The sequence below is a fragment of the Lampetra planeri genome, unplaced genomic scaffold (assembly GCF_965212315.1).
Source record: "Lampetra planeri unplaced genomic scaffold, kcLamPlan1.2.h2 scaffold_1062, whole genome shotgun sequence".
In the NCBI taxonomy this organism is placed as follows: domain Eukaryota; kingdom Metazoa; phylum Chordata; class Hyperoartia; order Petromyzontiformes; family Petromyzontidae; genus Lampetra; species Lampetra planeri.
The window spans coordinates 1-15,467 of record NW_027613772.1 but is presented as its reverse complement, the minus strand read 5'-3'; the positions used below and the strand labels follow the sequence as shown (position 1 = coordinate 15,467).

The following is a 15,467-nucleotide window of genomic DNA, read 5'->3' as shown; positions in this document are numbered from 1 at the left end:
CAAAGTCCGACCCTCGAGTCTTTGTGTTGATTCCAGGGAGAGAAAAAAAAGACTTGAAGCAGCTTTAGTCTGGAGGACGTCCTGAAGCTGGACTGTTTTTATTGGACCATTGTTTGACGTTTGTGTTACAGGAACATACATCGTCGTGTCTGTCGCTCAGCAGCGCTTCTGTTTTAAAATGAGGACAAATACTCCAGCTTCAGAGCCTCTTTATGTGAGAAGAAACAAATGTGTCGTTGGGTGGATTCTCAGGACAGAAGCCTGCTTTCAAACGATTTCCTGAATAATACACACACAGAGTCATGAGTCAGACGCCTTTCTTCTTCTTCTTCTTCTGACGCCGTCCTTTCTCCAGAGATCTACAGGCTCAGTCCGACACCAAACGAGGCCGAAATCAACAAGTAAAATAAATACAAGTCATGGACCCACATCCATAAGACAAACATGAACGTGTTAATAAGGGGGAACGTACAGAGGGCTGAGACGATGTTCAGGAGGGCGGGGGGGCAGGGGGGGGCGCGTGGGACGACTGATCCTGACGTGCTGCTCGTCTACGTCCTGGGGGGGGGGGACTGAACGGATGTCTTTGGGTTTTTTCTGACATGTTGCACCTCAGAATTATACAACACATAACGGGAGTGGCTTCTCAAACACTGTGCGCCCCCCGCCCCCTCCCCACCACCACCACCTTCTGTCTGCAGTTATTTGGACTCACTGCCACCGACAGATGAAGGTCCTTCAGGGGTTAAGGCGTTGGGCTGGTCATCCTGGAAGGAGTCAGGGAGTCTCTGGGTCCGGGCTGAAGAAGTACCTGACAGGGGGGCCGGGGAGGTCGTCCTCCCCGTCTGACTCTGGAGCGAAGGACACAGTCAGGTCCACGTAGCGGCGGCCGACCGACGGCTTGATTAACTTCTGCATCCTGCACGGACAGAGACAGGACGACGTCTGGACACTGGGGGACGGGTGTGAAGGGACACGTCGGGGTTTGGAGGGTGAACCACTCACGTCAGTTTGAGTCTCTTGGAGTGTCCGGGCATCACAGGCACATAGAGCATCTTCACACCATGGACAACCATTGTGGGTTCAATGCCATACTTTTCCTGAAAGAAAGAAGAAAAGCAGAAGAATCGATGTGTCAGAAAACAGCAAAACAGTCTTTAATTAAACAAAATGATTCAGAGAGAGGAACGAGTGACTCCTGAACCTGAACGAGTCCTGAACCTGAACGAGTCCTGAACCTGAACGACTCCTTCATTGTTACAATTGTTACCTCCGCCAAGGAGATTCTGTCTATGACAGCGTTTGTCTGTTAGTGAAAGAACTGAGTAATGTTGTGAACAGATTTTAATGAAATGTTCAGAGACTGCTGCTAATGGACCAGATGATTCAATGTTGGTGGTGTTCTGGAACCTTCTGACAGATCCAGGGATCTGTCGAAGGATTCTTCCTCATGTGTCTAGAGCTTCACAGTCAATGGTCAGATCCAGGATCCGTTATCTGTGGGTTCTCTGGACTATCCAGAACTGGATCCATCTGGATCCATCACTATGATCCAGAACTGGATCCATCTGGATCCATCACTATGATCCAGAACTGGATCCATCTGGTTCCATCACTATGATCCAGAACTGGATCCATCTGGATCCATCACTATGATCCAGAACTGGATCCATCTGGTTCCATCACTATGATCCAGAACTGGATCCATCTGGATCCATCACTATGATCCAGAACTGGATCCATCTGGTTCCATCACTATGATCCAGAACTGGATCCATCTGGATCCATCACTATGATCCAGAACTGGATCCATCTGGTTCCATCACTATGATCCAGAACTGGATCCATCTGGATCCATCACTATGATCCAGAACTGGATCCATCTGGTTCCATCACTATGATCCAGAAATATTCTGGTGCTGGTGGATTTTCAGGCAACAGATGAAGATAAAGACATGAACTGACACCAGATTGTAGATTGTAGGTCTGAACAGATCTGTTCTAGCTTGAATATTTCTGGAGCTAAAGACAGAAGAAAAACACTGTTACAGAAAGAGTGAATTTTCTTTCATTCATTCATTCATTCATTCATTCACCCTTCCTGTCCCTGATCCCAGCTGTCAATGGGTTTGTGCTAAGAAGCGACAGTTCCAACCACTGCTCCACCGTGTCGCGCTGACAGTTAATGTTTGTGTGTTTTTTCATCATTTCAGTGTGTTTCCACGTGGTCAGGGGATGTGTTTGACCCAGGGTTCTAGTGATTCTATTGATGTAGAGGACCCACAGGAACACGACTGATCTGATGACCAGTGGTGGCGCTCTGAGCTCTAGTTCTGTGTTTGTTTCTCACCCTCACGGCGTTCATGAAGTCTGACAGAGTGAAGTCCTCGTGGCCAGCGATGGTCCAGCAGTCCCATATGGAGAAGAAGATATCGTCCCTGAAAGGTCAAAAGCTCGTGGCTAAAATCCTTCATAGACAACAAACACACGCGGCGGTGCCCCCCTCCCCCCCACACACACACCGCACGCACCTGATGAGGGTGCGTTTCACCGGGGCAGGTTCAGTGAACACCACGACAGGAAGCGCCAGGTTGAAGAAGCAGTTCTTCAAAGAGTCGAACCCGTAACCTCCAGCGACCTTGATGAGCTCCAGAGCCACCTACACGACCCCCCCAGACCAACAGCTCAGTCAACCGATGGAACCGGCACACCGCGTCAAGGCACGTGGTCTCACCAGTCCCGCCACAGACGCCGTTGCCGTGGCGATGGCTGGGATGATCTTGCCGGCGATGCGTTTGGTCTTGAGCCTGTCGGCCGGTTCGATGGAGTACATCTTCGCTCTCAGAGCGGACGCCGACGTGACAAAGTCCACGTGTCCGTTGGTGTCGTCGTCCTTTTCAAAGTGCAGTGAGGTCACCTGAAGCCGCTCTGCAGACGGACACACACCAGAGTCACATCCCGTAAAACACCAGAGTCACATCCCGTAAAACACCAGAGTCACATCCCGTAAAACACCAGAGTCACATCCCGTAAAACACCAGTCACATCCCATAAAACACCAGTCACATCCCATAAAACACCAGAGTCACATCCCGTAAAACACCAGAGTCACATCCCGTAAAACACCAGAGTCACATCCCGTAAAACACCAGAGTCACATCCCGTAAAACACCAGAGTCACATCCCGTAAAACACCAGAGTCACATCCCGTAAAACACCAGAGTCACATCCCGTAAAACACCAGTCACATCCCGTAAAACACCAGAGTCACATCCCGTAAAACACCAGAGTCACATCCCGTAAAACACCAGTCACATCCCGTAAAACACCAGAGTCACATCCCGTAAAACACCAGAGTCACATCCCATAAAACACCAGAGTCACATCCCATAAAACACCAGAGTCACATCCCATAAAACACCAGAGTCACATCCCATAAAACACCAGAGTCACATCCCATAAAACACCAGAGTCACATCCCATAAAACACCAGTCACATCCCATAAAACACCAGAGTCACATCCCATAAAACACCAGAGTCACATCCCGTAAAACACCAGTCACATCCCATAAAACACCAGAGTCACATCCCATAAAACACCAGAGTCACATCCCGTAAAACACCAGAGTCACATCCCATAAAACACCAGAGTCACATCCCATAAAACACCAGAGTCACATCCCATAAAACACCAGAGTCACATCCCATAAAACACCAGAGTCACATCCCATAAAACACCAGAGTCACATCCCATAAAACACCAGAGTCACATCCCATAAAACACCAGAGTCACATCCCATAAAACACCAGAGTCACATCCCATAAAACACCAGAGTCACATCCCATAAAACACCAGAGTCACATCCCGTAAAACACCAGAGTCACATCCCGTAAAACACCAGAGTAACATCCCGTAAAACACCAGAGCTCAGCTGCTTCCTGTTCAGTCACCCACTCACCTGCTGTGACGCCGTTGGCAGCGATGGCGTCCTCCAGCTGCGTCATGGCCTCCTGCTCCTCCTCACTGCTGAGCGGCAGCTTCATCTGATCGGGCTTCTTGGCCGTCTCGTCCGTCTCTATGCACTGGGGGACAGACGTCAACCGCTGAGGACACAACCCAGAGACCGGACCGACCGGCGCTTGGACGTACCTTCGCTGAGGGCCGGTACTCAGGAATAGTGACGTCGGAGAGGATTCTCGTCACCACCGGTTCCGACAGGTCCTGAGCCAAGGACAGAGAACGACGTCAGCGCGCTGGAGCGTCTGTGTGTGCACGTGTGTGCGTGCACTCACCTCGTCTGTGTAGGGGATGCTGTAGACCCCCGCTAAGAGTCGGGCCATGCTGACGATGAACGTCAAGTGCCTGATGGGAAAATCCGTGTAACTCACAACACTAAATTAACGTATTCATACAATATTATCATCACATTGTGACATGATAATCATTACAGATCCCCCATATATTGGTGTTTTTTCTTTTTTTTAACCATTTTCAACAGGAAAACACTCATACATTTGTGAAGCAAAATATTTCAGATTTCAACTAAACTGTTATTAAAGTCTGTCATACATGAACCAACGGTTTTATTGTCTTACGAGTCAACGTGTCAGCTGTGGACTCACACACTGTATGAAAGCTGTCAGTAACACTCACAAAGAGTCCTTCAGGTCGAAGGGAATCGGGGCTGGAGGTCGTTTCGGTGATTGCCAGAAGAAACCTGGGACAGACAGGGTTGTGTTATGGTAGAGTTCTCTGCTGCCTGACCTCCATGTGTGCATGTCTGGGGAGGAGCTTACTTCCATCTTTTAACCTTGTGTCCAGAGGAAAAGAGTGCAACAGCTGTAGGGCCTGAGTGAAGACCAGACAGGGGGCGTGTGAGTGTGCTTGTGAATCTCTTGGGTCTGTGTTCAGTGACAACATGAGGGCGTTCAAACGTTTCCTGTCTACGTTACCTTTCTGGTGAAATACTTCTCAAACTTTAGACGAGCTAGATGAATGCACTGCTCCCATTGGCTGGGTCGCCTGCTCAGCAGCTTGATGACCTGGAACGACCCCTCCAAACTCTCCCCCGCCCGCATCCTCTGTGCACACACATGCACACACACACACACACACACGCGAAAAAGGAATTGTGTTTTATTAAATGCAGCACTGATGTGGACAAACACAAGGTTTAATGTGTGTGTGTGTGTGTGTGTGTGTGTGTCACCTGTAGAACCACCTCAGCGGAGGAGTGGGTTTGCCAGAACAGGTTGTACATGGAGGGTTTGTGGGTGAAGGCGTTCTCAAACTGCAGAGACCAAAGGTGTTCAGACTGAGGGCAGACGTTTAAAACATGGAGGATCTGGTGGAGGATCCACTTCCTCTGGGATTAAAGACTCATCGTGTGTTCATCGGTGTTCTACTTCACCATAGAAAAGTGCTCGTTAAATACTAAATATCAGACGAGCACGCGGGTTTGTAGTTATTCATAAATCAGCATGTCGACCTGTGGGAGTGTTGTCTTCATTTCTAATCAACTAACCCAGGGTCTCACTGTAGCACACACACCTTGTCTCTGGCCCACTGGATGGTGTGTTCAATGACTGAGGGGAAAGACTTGAGGGTGCAGAAGGGGATCTCCTCCTCTGGAGGGTCCCTCTGGGAAGGAGATGAAGCACGGAGATGAAGCAGGAGACGTGGGGACGGACGAGAGCAACACGTGGGAGGAAACGGACTCACATGGCTGTTGTAGGATTCCGTCAAATTTGGCACAATTATTTCTGTGTGTCCTTTCGTTCCCATGGTGCCAGAGTCCAGGAGCGGCCTCCGATTGGACACACAGCGGCTGAAAGACGACAGCAGCAGTCGGTCTTCGACGTTCAGATCCGTTCAGAGTCTGGACGTTTTCCACCGACCTGTCCACGTATCTCCTGGCCTCCACGTTGTCCAGGGCGGTGACCACGACTTTCAGGCGGGAGTAGAAGGCGTCACTGTAGATCCCCTCGGTGGCCGGACACACCTTGTTCAGGTGAGCGACCAGGTGCATGTCCGGGTTTATCTCTCGAGTTGCTTCTGCTGCCGTCGTACTCTTTGGTTTCTGAGAGAGGAAGACGGAGACGAAGGAGAGGACAGACCAGCACTCAAGATCTGGACACCAAGCTGTGGCTTTCAGAGCAGGAACGTGGATTCGGGTTTTGAGATTATCTGGTTAAGTTTTAAGAAAAGCAGGTTACTTGGATGTGATGTGGCCTGAAAAGAAACTGACGATTCAGGTTGGACTTTTCGATAAGGTCTGGATCTGTGACGCACACCTGAGGAGACAGAGGCTGCGTAAGATGACTGACAGGTACAGATCTACATAGACACACACACACACACACACACACACACACACACACACACACACACAGGGAACGAGGGCCCACCTCTCCTGAGCTCTGAGCCAGTCCCACTCCCAGCAGGGCCAAGTTCTTCAGCATTTCACAGCCGATGGCTCCACAGCCGACCTGGAAAGGACGACAGCTGGATGCACGTCACACACACCAGAGGGTCTTCTGGAGCTGGGTGATACTCACCAGGAACACCCTGAGCTTCTGCAGCTCCACACAGAGGGACTGTCCGATACATGCCCGTAATCCATCGTACCGGTCTCCTCTGGGTAGGAACTCCTCCACGGGCACAGACTGAAGCGGCCTGACTGCCTCGATGGCATCCAGATAAAACTAACACAGGAGAAACACACAACATACATAGATTTATAGAAACAGAAGCTGGCTGAGCTGAAAATTAACTCACGTGTAACAGAAGCAAAGTGGTGAAATGAAATTTTCAACCATGAATGTTCAATGAGGCCAAAGTGGGTTGGACAGTTACTTTTGGTATATAACAGACTTACAAATGATACTTCCTGACTCGCCCTGCTCCTACACACCGGATTCAATCAGCAGCTGATTGTCAGAGCTCCACAGAACCTCACAGCGACCGGTTCAGGTGTGTAGGAGCAGGGTGACATCTAAAACCTGCAGGACGGGCGGCCCTCCACGACCGGTTTGGAAACCCCTGAAACCTGGTGCCTGCAGTTTATTCCAGAGGGGGGACTAGTGATGGTCTATGGAGGCTTTGTCGAAGTTGACACTTTGAAAAACCGGGTCATGATTCGGGGCTTCAATGACATGTCGCTGGAGTGGGCCCCCTAGTGGTCAATACAATGAAATGCAATCGGGATGTGTTATTTCCTGGTTTGTGGGGTGGGCGGGATTTGATTCACCTTTCAGTGAATCAAATTCTTGTTCAGTTGGCCAGAGATTCACACGACACCCCAAAGCAATCAGGTGTTTCATGAGACGTCCGAAACACTCGACTGCTTAAGACGTCGCCCCGAGTCATGTGACCAGACCACATCTGTTTGCTGCAGATGTCAGCGGACCATCCCTAGGTGTGACCTACCCACTGCTGCAAGGGCGCAAACTTCCCCGTGATGGCCTTCAGAACCTCCTGACTGGCAAGGCCCCCAACAGCGGCTTCTAACGGGGGGAGCGTTCCCCTGGCTGTCCTCGACAGCCAGTGCACCAACTCTGAGTTGACCGGGGCCTGGACGCAGGAGGGAGACTGCAGAGTCACGACCTGAGTGGCTGTTTGTGGCCTTGACAACTGAACTGAGAAAAGAAAGCTCTTACTTTGTTCCTGAGTGTTGCATTCACTTCCTCAGTCAGCTTCAGTAAACCCTCAGCATCCTGTGAACACCTGATGAAAGTGGAACCTCCCATGAAGCTAAAGTCAATCATTGTCTCATCACCAGACTGGAGCTGTAACGGTTAAAGGCAGTTGTTTGTTTACCCGATGTTGGGTAGTCGACTGTGCTGCTCCCGGAAGGCGTCCAGAGCCAACATGGCAGCATGGATCTGTAGTGGCGCCTGAGGGTCGGATGGGAGAAACACAACAAAATGGTGTTTGTCCTCTGGGTCCACCTGCTCTTTCATGTAAATCTTCAGTGTCCATCTGAGTTCATCAGATCATGTCAATCATCACAGTTCTTTCAGTGGTACAGTTCCCACCTCCGGTTTACTGAAGTCTGGAGTCAGAACCTGAGGATCACACAACTGTCTTGCCATCGTTTCCTGAAACACACAGGTGATAGATAACTGACGCAGCGGATCAAACAACTGGAGCTTCTGAAATGCATTTCACTTACAAATCTGTAGGTCTTAGGAGATTTAACCAGGACAAAGAAACCTCCATGTGCATACATTTGAAGGTTGGATGTGTCTCCTATTGCAAAACTATGAGGGGAAAGAACTGACAGCACATATACAACACACAAGAGAAGCACAGAAACGACATTATGACGCAACGTACAGAGAAGAACATATCTAAAAACATGTTGTTTTGCTTTATTACACTGTGACACTTTACATAACATGGATTATAAACAGAAAACCAAACAGCTCAAGATAAAAATCACAATCAAAGTGATTTGGTCAAGAAAAGCAACATGATACCTGAAACCGGCTGCACGGTGCCGTTGAGCTCTGCCATCCCATTGACTTCTCTGAAAACAACACTCTGGCTTGTCTGGAGGCCGTGCGGCTGGTTTTCCAGGCAGGTGACCACCCCAGGATTGTCCTGATGGGTCAAAAGGTTAATTCTATTCTTTGACAGGAAAGCGGATGAAGATTTAAAAGTCTATGTCAAAGCCAAGTCTATGTCAGGAAATCCACCTTGTTCCTCTACAGCACAGATTATTGAAATGAATAAAGGACCGTTGTGAAACAATTCACTCACTAGAAAGAAACAACGTTTTCATGTTCTCTCACAACTTATGTGTGCACCTGCTGATGGATTGTTCAGTTTGATTCTGGTTTCAGCAGACACCTGACAGCTGACAATGTCCAACGTGTTCAGACTACCTGGGTGATGCTTTGGATGAAAATCTCCTTGGGTTCTTCTCCCGTGGGATCTGACACTTCAAACTCCTCCCCAAAATCACAAAACACACGCGCACAGACGCCGTACACATCACAGGCGATGAACTGCCGAGGACACGGAGCAGTAGTTACCATGGGAACACAGGGACACGGGCAGGCTCAAACTTTGGAAGGCGTGTGCTTTGTGCTGCTCTCAGGAGCGTGGACCTACTCTGATCGGAGGTCGGTGAGAGTGGCAGAACTCGTTTACTCTCTTCAGCAGGCTCAGACTCGCTTCAGTCAGAATCACACACTGGAGGAGAGAGAAGACACAGAAGCTGCAAACTGGAGACTGAAGATTCACAAACATGATGGGACTTTTTTTTAACCTGTCAGGGTCTACATAAATACCCAGTTGAGCAGTCTTACCTGATACTTTCTGAGAAAACTGAGGTCAGAGCTTTCATCCAACGCAGAAAAGGACACGTCAACATGGACATACGGGTTTAATTCTGCGACCCGAGGGCAAACTGCTTCCCCCCTGAAAATTAAAAAAAAGAAGAAAGAAATTATAAAGCAGTATGCACTGGTATTTGCATTCCAAAAACTTGAGTTGAGCAGTAATTGAGGCTTTGTGAGATGAGAGGCTGTGTTGTCCATTACCTTCTCCTCTGGCTCAACACATCCTCTTTGACAATAAAGAAGTTGGAGCCCAGGTCTGAGGTGTCACACTGCTTTGTGTCATGCAGGGTGACTGCCTGTGCACACAGAGATCCAGATACTACATTGGTAAAACAAATACTTTGCCTATGAGATACTGCAGATGAAACCTTTCCTACCTTCACACCAGCCAGGACAATATTCTTTGCTGCAAAAGCACAAAGTTGCTCACTGTCAAATCAGTTTGTATGGGTGAAGTCATCATTAGTTCATTTCCTCATCCGCAGAGACCTGCTCCATTATAATGACATACGGTACCTATCTCGATTCCAAGTCCTCTCAATCCACTCAGGAAGACAGAGGACTGGGCCATCTGGTGCATAGCATTGTCTCCCAACACATAGCGCTGGCGGCTGGACAGAAAGACAAGAACAGCACGTATTGAGACAATGTGCAACAACTAAATTGTCAAAATACTCTATTGTTTGGGTATTTCTCTCATATTTGCCTTTTGATCGTGGGGCATCTTGGAAAGTGGATTATAACAGGGACAAATGAACAGTCAAATGAACAGACTTGCCTGTACAGAGAATCATCTATCTCCATCGAGTGTGCAGCCATGCTGGGGCGGGGAAAGAAGGGGGAATACGACTCTTGGAGAGACCCTTCCTATGCAAGACACACGAGAGGGAAAACAATGATCAAATGACGTTTATCGTGCACTCAGTAATAAGTTAAAGGCAACGCCCAGTGGTTGTAGCTTCATGGCTAACTGACTGCCGGCTAACTGATGCAGAGCTGTCAACAGTCAATCATCTTCAAATTAGAAGGCAACATTTTCTACTTAAAGCTACACATTTGGGCTACGGCTGAAACGTTAGCTCAGTAACCCTGTTGGATTATATGAAGCTGCTGACAGAGGCTCATCTTAGCAGGTGCAACTAGCTAGCATGAGCTAGCACGAGCCACTGCCTGGTACCGGTGGCGAGGACAGCGGACACACACTGGTTTCCAGTGATCACACACACACACACACTAGGTGGCAAATGACTCCCCCCGATAAGTAGGCTCGTTTAAGACTTGGACCTCTATCGACTGACGCGAAATGTCAATGCCAATACTGCTGAAAAGATGCAAATATTCATACGTAGCAGCTTGTGTGGACGCGGGACGAGCGGGAGCGAATGTCTGACTGGGACTGCTTCCGGGTTATCGGTATCACGTGACAACCTGCATCCAATCATATCAATGCTGAGCAGCAGCAGCAGAAGGACCCAACTTATTATTATTATTGTTTGTTGTTGTTGTTGTTGTTGTTGTTGTTGTTGTTGTTGTTGTTGTTGTTGTTGTTGAAAGTAGAACCCCCTACCTTGTACTTACGTCGAAGTACTACGGAAGGTCATTGCATTCACCAAATAAAACGACTGACACGTATCTTTTAATTATGAAATCCTGTTCTCATAATTTAGAGAATGGATTCTTTAATTATGAGAAGACAGATTTGAACTTCCGGGATCAATAACTCACAGACTACGCCTCTTATGTATCGTAGTGAGATAGTAGATAACAAGCTTTATTTTCATTGTTTTCATCAATCCGACCATCACTGGAACAGGAGAAATAACACAGAGTGCACAGGAATGAAAAATATTCAATCATTTCACTCTTTCACACTGTAGCCGTGTTAAAATCACTTCATACTTGATTTATTTTTTCTCCTCATAAAACAATTCTAATATCTATGTAAATCCATTTTTTCCAAACTAAGGCTGTAGCATTGAGCATTAGGAGCCCCATGGTGGTTTAAATGAATTTGGTCCAGCCCTGGTTACCTCTGTTGCGACATTAATAACTCCTCTGGGAGTTATTAATCTCTCTTGTCAGAGAGCGTTTAACCTCACCTTATCTTGTCGCATTCAGGTGATATTGTCCTCAGCAACACATCTCCACATGTTCCCACAGTGCATCTGACTCCGCCATTTACTTGGTTTCCCAACTAAAAACTAAAGGTCAGGTTCCATCCATTACGTTAGTCAGTTCCTACGTTACTCCCTTGTGAGCTAAGCTACTGTTGACATGGGCTTCGCAACTTCATACCTGCAAGCAAGGAAGTCAGTACATTCACATAAGAATGCATGTTGTTGGGCTGTGTCATTTTTTAGTTGTAACGTCTTTTAGTGCAGTAATGCAGGCCCGAGTGTCACATCCCAGGTTGACACCTGTCCCGTAAATCTTGTCCTTTATACGTGAAAGGTGGCAACCCTAAATGGAGCACAACCTTCAATATCTCTCTCTAAAATGTGGGACAATTTCAGTAATATAGCATGAAACTCTCATGAAACACATGAAATACTCAAAATAACCAATTCATTTGTACTTAGGAACTGCAATTAAATGTGTGTAATAATTTTCTCCCAATACCTTTGAGTATTGGCCTCTATTATAATATGAACTAGTGAATTAAATGGAGATTAATGCCATTGGGTCCAAAACAAATCTGCATTGAAACTAGCTTATACCCCTGTTATCAACACAACTGTCAAATGCAATAATCACCTCTGTGGATAATGTGTGCGACATGTACGGAATCATCTGGGTCCCCTCCTGTAGTACCTACAGAGAGCACACAAGGACAATGAGCTGAATAGAACTACATGAAGACAATCACAGAACTGAATAGAACAGAAAGCCTTATTGTTATTGTATCGATCCGAATACAACTAAAGTGGAGGAGGTTCAGTGGTTCCCTGGGGGGTGGGGTGCGTGTTTGAGATGCCATTGTTTGAAGAAACAAAGTTCAATGCCTGAGTAAAACATTTACATCCCACTGACCCTCACCTCAGAGGTCTGACGTAAGAGAACCACCGGTCCAGAGTGTGTTGTTGAACCTCTCTTTGTCATTCAGGAGGTGTGCATCTCTAGTGGGTCTGTGGGTCTGTTGTAAAGACCTCCAAACTGGATCATCACATTGCTAAATATTCCATCTGAATCAAAATTGCCTTTGGCTTTGTTTGCCTGGGACAGTATCTCTCACCTTCAGACCTCAGAGACACCCTACCTCTAATCATATTGGTCCTGGGCACTGACAGGAACCTCCCCCTGAACTTCAGCCAAAAACACACACACACACACACACCAGACTCTGGACTGTACATTACCACGACCATCTCTCACTTTGTCCACACGTTGACTCTCTGTTGGCAATGTGGTGCAGCCGTGTAGCACTCCGTCAGCTCCAGAGGGTTACCCCCTCAAAGGTCAGCGGAGGTCTGAGCTCTGTGCAGAGGGAGATGGCCACCCTGCCCAAGGTGTATGTCACTCGGCAGATCCCACCGGAAGGCCTGAGGATCCTCCGCGAGTCTGGACAGTGAGTGGTGATCAGGATATTTATGTACATAACATTCTGAGTAAAATAACTAGTACTGAAACATTCTTGAAATGTGCAGAGTTTATCATTTACTTTACTACTAGGCAGCTGTGGGTTTGTAGGATATCAAGTCCTTCTTAATTTGCTGGCATATTTTTTTGTGACCTGAATTGAACAAAGATCTGGCTTTAAATGATGGTTCATGACTTGGATTTTGATCTTTGGTCATGTAATCCACATTCCCAGGGTGCAGTTTCAGCTGTGGGACTCAGACGACGTCCCTGTGCCCAGGAAAGAGCTGCTTCAGAAGGTCAAAGGCGTTGACGCTCTGCTCTGTGTGCTCACAGAGAAGATTGATGCTGAACTGTTGGATGCTGCAGGTTGGAACTGTTTGTCTGTTACAGCTTAACGGCTCTAATGCAGCAAACAGACTCTCAAGCGAATGCACTCGTGGTTTGCTCCTGCAGGTCCCAACCTGAAGGTCCTCAGCACCATGTCTGTGGGGTTTGACCATCTATCTCTGGACGAGCTGAAGAAAAGGTGATTTAGAACCTGAACCTGTGTGAAAATGCCCACAAAGCTCTGCCTGCTATAGTCAGACATGACTACGTGGTTCAATGTAGGCTATGACATCAGGTCACTCTGGAGATCTTTACAGTTCTAGAAACAGGAATGTAGAAGTTAGAGTAGATGGAGTATTTCTAAAGCTGGACTGACAGCTTTGAATCTGACGGCTGGACACAAGAAGGAAAGGCTTAAAACAAAACACACTTTGTTAGTTTCAGCTGGACTAAGTCTCAATCCAAAGAACTTGGAGCCAAAAGCCCGTTATCTGATGAAGCAAACTGAACCTGCCCGTTGGTGCCAGGTGTACTCGGCAGCCTTGGAGTGTAAGACGCTGTCTGTCTGTGTGTGTGTTCCTGTCTAGAGGGATCCGGGTGGGTTACACCCCTGAGGTTCTCACAGATGCTGTGGCTGAGTTAACTGTGGCGCTGCTGCTCGCAACCTCCAGGAGGCTCATAGAGGCGACGCACGAAGCCAAAACGTATGTTGTTGTCTCACACACGCGCACGCACGCACACACACACACACACTTTTACTTGCACCAGTCCAATCCGACTGATTGCATCAACTATGTGTGTGGGAAACAAATGAAATCTACATAGACTTTTGGTGTCAAGAGAACATCCAGACAAACACTATCTATTCAGGTTTTCTTGATCTCAGATTTCCACCCAGATGTCGACACACTGTACTCTGAGTACCGTGGGTGATTTTCAAGTTTTGAAGCTAGAACGTTCCCACCAGGACTCTTTCCTGTTTCAGGTTCCCAGTGGAGTTGCACAATTTTCACATTACTGGTTGCAGAAACTCACTGGTAATGATAAAAAAAAAAGAATTGATTCAGTTCAACATGTTGGTTTGTGCTCTGCTTCTGCCTGGAATTCTCCAGTGGTGGTTGGGGAACATGGAGAACTCTGTGGCTGTGTGGGCACGAGTTGGCCAACAGCACCGTGGGTATCCTGGGACTGGGAAGGATAGGTGAGCTTAGATGCATCAGCTTACCATGACCTGTCTTTTCCCTCTGCAGTTTGACACCTGTTACAGTGTGTGCTTGTGCTTCAAGGTGTGGCCATAGCTGAGCGTCTGGCACCTTTTAAAGTGAAGAAGTTCATCTACACGGACACAGAGCCCAGGCCTGAGCTGGCCAGCGCCATCAATGCGGAGTTTGGTAAGAATCAGCATTGTGCCTGGTCCAAGAGACGCCAATGAAAGACAAACACAAGGGAATGGAATTGACATCAAATTCAGATGACACGGAAGATTTAAGGGTGCGACAACATTTTGGTGCAACAAGATCTCGTGAGATTAAGTCAGACGATATTTCTCGTGTAAGTGAGAAGCTGTCTCAGAGGCAGAGGAAAAAAAGTAACATTAAAAATGTAATAATAAACAGGACAAAAGAGACAGACAAGACACGGACACCTCTGCTATGATGTGACCAATCAGAGGACGGCCCTTTGTCTGTAGGGACCAATCAGAGGATGTACCTCTGTCTGAAGACATCCAATCAGAGGACGTCCCTCTGTCTGAAGACATCCAATCAGAGGACGTCCCTCTGTCTGTAGGGACCAATCAGAGGATGGTTTTGTACATATTATTTGCACAGAAAAAAAGAGTATCATTTGCGTCGTGAGTCGCGTGTGTCGTCACACCCGTACTGAAGATCTTTTCTCTTGCTCCAGTCAGTATGGACGAGCTGGCAAAGCGCTCCGATTTCCTGGCAGCGTGCTGTGCTTTAACACCTGAGACGCAGAAGATCTGCAACAAGGACCTCTTCTCCCAGATGAAGAAAACCTCTATCTTCATCAACACAAGCAGGTCCAGGCCCGACACCTGTCCGACTCATTAACCCACATCAACACCAGTTTCAGGTGTTCTTACTGGTCCACACAAGGTCTTGGTTTGTGCTGGAGTTCATTGTTTGGAACCAGGATTTGTGACCAGCAGATGGTTATTTGACCAATGGGACATTCGACACTGCTGGATCGG

At 47.6% G+C, this 15,467-nt stretch overlaps 2 protein-coding genes across 2 annotated transcripts; one reads left to right on the top strand and one right to left on the bottom strand.

Moving 5' to 3' along the window:
* Window positions 1-777: 777 nt before the first annotated feature.
* Window positions 778-10,168, bottom strand: UBA6 (ubiquitin like modifier activating enzyme 6). Its single transcript, XM_078621576.1, has 31 exons — window positions 10,128-10,168; window positions 9,866-9,960; window positions 9,727-9,755; window positions 9,551-9,645; window positions 9,317-9,428; window positions 9,120-9,200; window positions 8,891-9,013; window positions 8,483-8,606; window positions 8,176-8,279; window positions 8,039-8,101; window positions 7,821-7,897; window positions 7,661-7,727; window positions 7,431-7,574; window positions 6,560-6,706; window positions 6,410-6,490; window positions 6,218-6,295; window positions 5,900-6,081; window positions 5,724-5,829; window positions 5,553-5,642; window positions 5,212-5,292; window positions 4,955-5,083; window positions 4,799-4,850; window positions 4,656-4,719; window positions 4,295-4,364; window positions 4,152-4,223; window positions 3,961-4,084; window positions 2,735-2,928; window positions 2,532-2,659; window positions 2,351-2,438; window positions 1,006-1,100; window positions 778-919 (listed from the first exon to the last, which is right to left on the bottom strand). Exons 1-31 carry the CDS (start codon window positions 10,166-10,168, stop codon window positions 778-780), a joined length of 3,078 nt encoding a protein of 1,025 aa, XP_078477702.1.
* Window positions 10,169-12,750: 2,582 nt separating this feature from the next.
* On the top strand, window positions 12,751-15,296 carry LOC144738576 (glyoxylate reductase/hydroxypyruvate reductase-like; the record flags this gene model as incomplete). Its single annotated transcript, XM_078621578.1, has 7 exons — window positions 12,751-12,914; window positions 13,161-13,294; window positions 13,382-13,454; window positions 13,843-13,959; window positions 14,368-14,456; window positions 14,542-14,646; window positions 15,161-15,296. Coding segments are annotated over exons 1-7 (818 nt in total), but the record flags the coding sequence as incomplete, so codon positions are not given.
* Between the last annotated feature and the right edge of the window lie 171 nt (window positions 15,297-15,467).

Bases quoted from the DNA above. Each gene is read 5' to 3' on its own strand.
- UBA6 (XM_078621576.1), bottom strand. From the start codon at position 10,168: ATGGCTGCACACTCGATGGAGATAGATGATTCTCTGTACAG. The intron at 9,429-9,550 runs GTAATGGACAAC...TTTAATTTTCAG, and splicing joins GTGTTGAGCCAGAGGAGAAG to GGGGGAAGCAGTTTGCCCTC. The intron at 4,085-4,151 runs GTACGTCCAAGC...TCTGTCCCCCAG, and splicing joins AGTACCGGCCCTCAGCGAAG to TGCATAGAGACGGACGAGAC.